Source organism: Monopterus albus, unplaced genomic scaffold (genome assembly GCF_001952655.1).
Source record: "Monopterus albus unplaced genomic scaffold, M_albus_1.0 scaffold82.1, whole genome shotgun sequence".
In the NCBI taxonomy this organism is placed as follows: domain Eukaryota; kingdom Metazoa; phylum Chordata; class Actinopteri; order Synbranchiformes; family Synbranchidae; genus Monopterus; species Monopterus albus.
Window position 1 is genome coordinate 1,578,971 of NW_018127962.1, and position 3,257 is coordinate 1,582,227.

A 3,257-nucleotide genomic window follows, 5' to 3' on the forward strand; every position below is an offset into this window, starting at 1 on the left:
TGCTTGATTGAGAGGGCCAAAGCCTGGCCTTTGCTGATGAGATGCCCTGATACATATGTTGACATGCCAAATGGTGGCTTAGCCAGGACCTGATCCCACAGTCAAGGAAGAGAAAACCATCCTGTAATCCTGGTAGAAAAAACATGCCAACTTACTCTGTTAAAAAGCTTTCTAAATACAGTGAGATTAAGACAGAAGGAGGGATGTCCTGAAACAGTTGGAAAGGATGTAAGACAGTGTCTTATTCCCTTAGTCACTACTGCTTTTCCAGTTGGGATGCTTTCCAAAGATGTTTCTAAATACAAACTAATGGTAAAGAAACCTATTTTAATCATATATACAGAGAAAATGCCTTTTAACCAGGTCTCTCCTCTGTTCCAGTACTTTGAATACACATCTCAGAAGGAGATCCGTTACAACTCGGTGACAGAGCTGTGTGCCGAAGTGCTCGAGGGACAGACCTCAGTCGGGATGACACAGTGCCCTCGTGATGGGGAGTTCAAGCCACCCAGTATGATCTGGGAGTTCAGAAATGTAAAGGGTGCACACGTTTACATACACAAACACGCTCTCTCTCACTCAAGCCCAAGTGACCACATGCACATACATTATTCTAGATCTTGCACACATTCTCATCCTACCCCTCCTCTACCTCTCAATCCTTTCAGGATGGGACCATCTACCACCCTCACTCAGACATGTGTGTGACAGCCTACTACACAGCAGATGGCCACACAGACATTCAGATGAGCCGGTGCAACCCAGGAGACAAAAAACAGGGGTGGAAGTTTGAGCACCAAGAGGAGCAAGACAGACAGTAGCCAGGAACCTCAAATGACCTTTTTTTGACCATAGTGCAATTACTACAGCGGACGTCTCCTCAGATGCTCCCAGTTCCCTCATCATCCCAAGGTGTGCACTCCATTTGAATGGGAATGGCGAGCAAATTAAAGGTGGTGAAAAGTCCCTTTAAGCCAAGTGCAGATTTCAATGTCGTGAATGAGAAATTGAGAAATGCAAAGCAAGGTGTTTTTGGCCTTATTTTTTTTCTCAAAAAGACCAGCTGGACTTGAGACTTTTCCTTTTGTGTCCATCCAAGTGCCTCTGTAACAGAGTCCATGTGTTCTTGTGACTTGAAAGCAGTGAAAGTGGCTGGACTGACCAGGACATGAAGAAGTGCCTTTCAGAGAGATTAAAGACAAAGCATTTCCTTGAAAACTAGATGCAAAATCATGCTGCACTACAGAATGTTACCTTAATGTGCAATTAATATTAATTATTGTTGTTAAGTTCACATGCTTGTTTGTTTTATTGTCAAAACAATGAGCAGTTTAATGATGGGCAGCTTGAAGAACCTGTGCCAGGAATGTAAAGTCAGCAGCATTTAGCCTCCAAACCAGCTACATCCTGACGTGCTCCATCATGTGAGAGAAAATCAGTCATACTCAATTACTTCTCAATTCTCTCCCTAGTCTGTGGAGCCAGTTTCGTGGTAAAATGCTGCCTGAACAAGACCTGAAGGATTAATTAAGCATTTGTACCAAGTGCAATTTTCACCAGAGGGCATAGTGAGTTGTCAGCAATCTTGCAATCTATTCTTTCCTGTTATGTAAAGTTAAGAATACCCTTTAAACTCATCTGTCATTGTGCTTTTGAGAGGTTGTCATTTTAAAATGAAAGAGAACTTTGTGCCAAAATGAAATGTGCCAGTGGATGTCAAATGTATTTAGAAGATTTTAAAAGCTAAAGTCTAACATTGGCTTGATGCACTTGATTTTACTGTGGCTGAAATGTACTGAACAGCGGCTGTATTTGCCTATGACTGCTTATCACTGAGCAATATTTGTAATGTGAGATATTCAAACCAGTCAAAGGATACAGCAGTAAACATGTTAGACTGTTTGTTTCTTTTGTAAATGATGTTTGGTTTAAGGGACCAGAGGGTGCAGATATAAAGCACCTCTAAAACTACTGATAATGCAAAAGGGATGAGGAGGAGGAGGATTACTTGATATGAAGATGATGGTGGATGTTTCAAAAAATGATTGAAAGAATAAAAAACTAACCACAGATATAAACTGTGATACTCATTTTATTGTGATCTCTACACACACAGCATCTTGTACATATAATCAGTGGCTGTGGAGTTTACTGATAAGCTGCCACAGTGCTGATCATTCTTCATTCCATTCAGACATGGATTACAGTGTTCAGGAATTTGGCGCCACCTACTGGTTGCAAAGCAAAAGGCATTGATACACACACTGGCCACGAGGTTAAGGTCAAGAGAAGACTTAAGAATTCACAGACCTGATAGTGTGAAATGGCATGAATGTTCAAGCTAAGCAGCAGTTTTCTGCCACGTCGTTTTCTGAATGTCTCTGGGCTCCGACAAGTGTAAGTCACAAGGTACCAAGGTATCAAATGGCAGAGGAATTATTTGCCATATTCTTTATCCACATTTGAAGAAGTATATTTTGTTGTTCTAGAAATCTTACAATAGTTAGACTTAAATGGTTTCTTGAATGTGCAGGCTCCACTTTGGTGGTCAACACACTGAAGAATTTAGCCATGTGACTGTGAATTTGGTTCATCTGTATATATATTTTTTAAATATTAGCATGATGGTATAGGATTCCAATGCATAAAGTTAATTACCCACATTGCCTTTTTTCACACACTACAGGAGCTGTCACAACGAAAACAGGTCAATCCCATTAGATCTGTGTCAACATTATGTGAAACCTTTGCTTATTGACGGCTTGTTGGTGTGTTTGCCACATTCCCTTGTTAAGTGCTACTTTGTTTCATTTCAACCATCCTATGGCTCTTCTAGGCTACTTTTGTTCCAGAGAGGCTGCATTTGTCCAGTTCATCCACTTTTCAAAGTGACTGTCAGTCTTTGAAGAACAACAACAAGCAGATTCATCAACAGTAGTCACACAATCTAATATGATGTCTGACATACAGAATCACCCACTTTCATATTGTGTTAGGAAAATACTGATGGATACTGCCTGGGTTTAGTTTCATATGGCCCCTTTCATTGATTATGAATTGTGTCATTTGATTTCACAGCATTATAGGCCACATTTCTGGCAAATAAAATTTCATGCTTAATCAATTAAAACACGATGGCAGTCTGCGGAAGAAGGACTCGAACCAAGTTACTCTTTTTAATTTTTGGTGCCAATTTAGTGGGATATATGACATTTTTCAGACCTAATTTCGGGGACGTGAGCTCAACAACTCGAAGA

At 40.4% G+C, this 3,257-nt stretch overlaps 1 protein-coding gene across 1 annotated transcript; it reads left to right on the plus strand.

Moving 5' to 3' along the window:
- Nucleotides 1-34: 34 nt before the first annotated feature.
- On the plus strand, nucleotides 35-2,078 carry LOC109963905 (polypeptide N-acetylgalactosaminyltransferase 4-like). The gene is made up of 2 exons (XM_020606835.1): nucleotides 35-534; nucleotides 669-2,078. The coding sequence occupies exons 1-2, from the start codon at nucleotides 277-279 to the stop codon at nucleotides 819-821; spliced, it is 411 nt and encodes a 136-aa protein (XP_020462491.1). The 5' UTR covers nucleotides 35-276; the 3' UTR covers nucleotides 822-2,078.
- The last annotated feature ends 1,179 nt before the right edge of the window (nucleotides 2,079-3,257 follow it).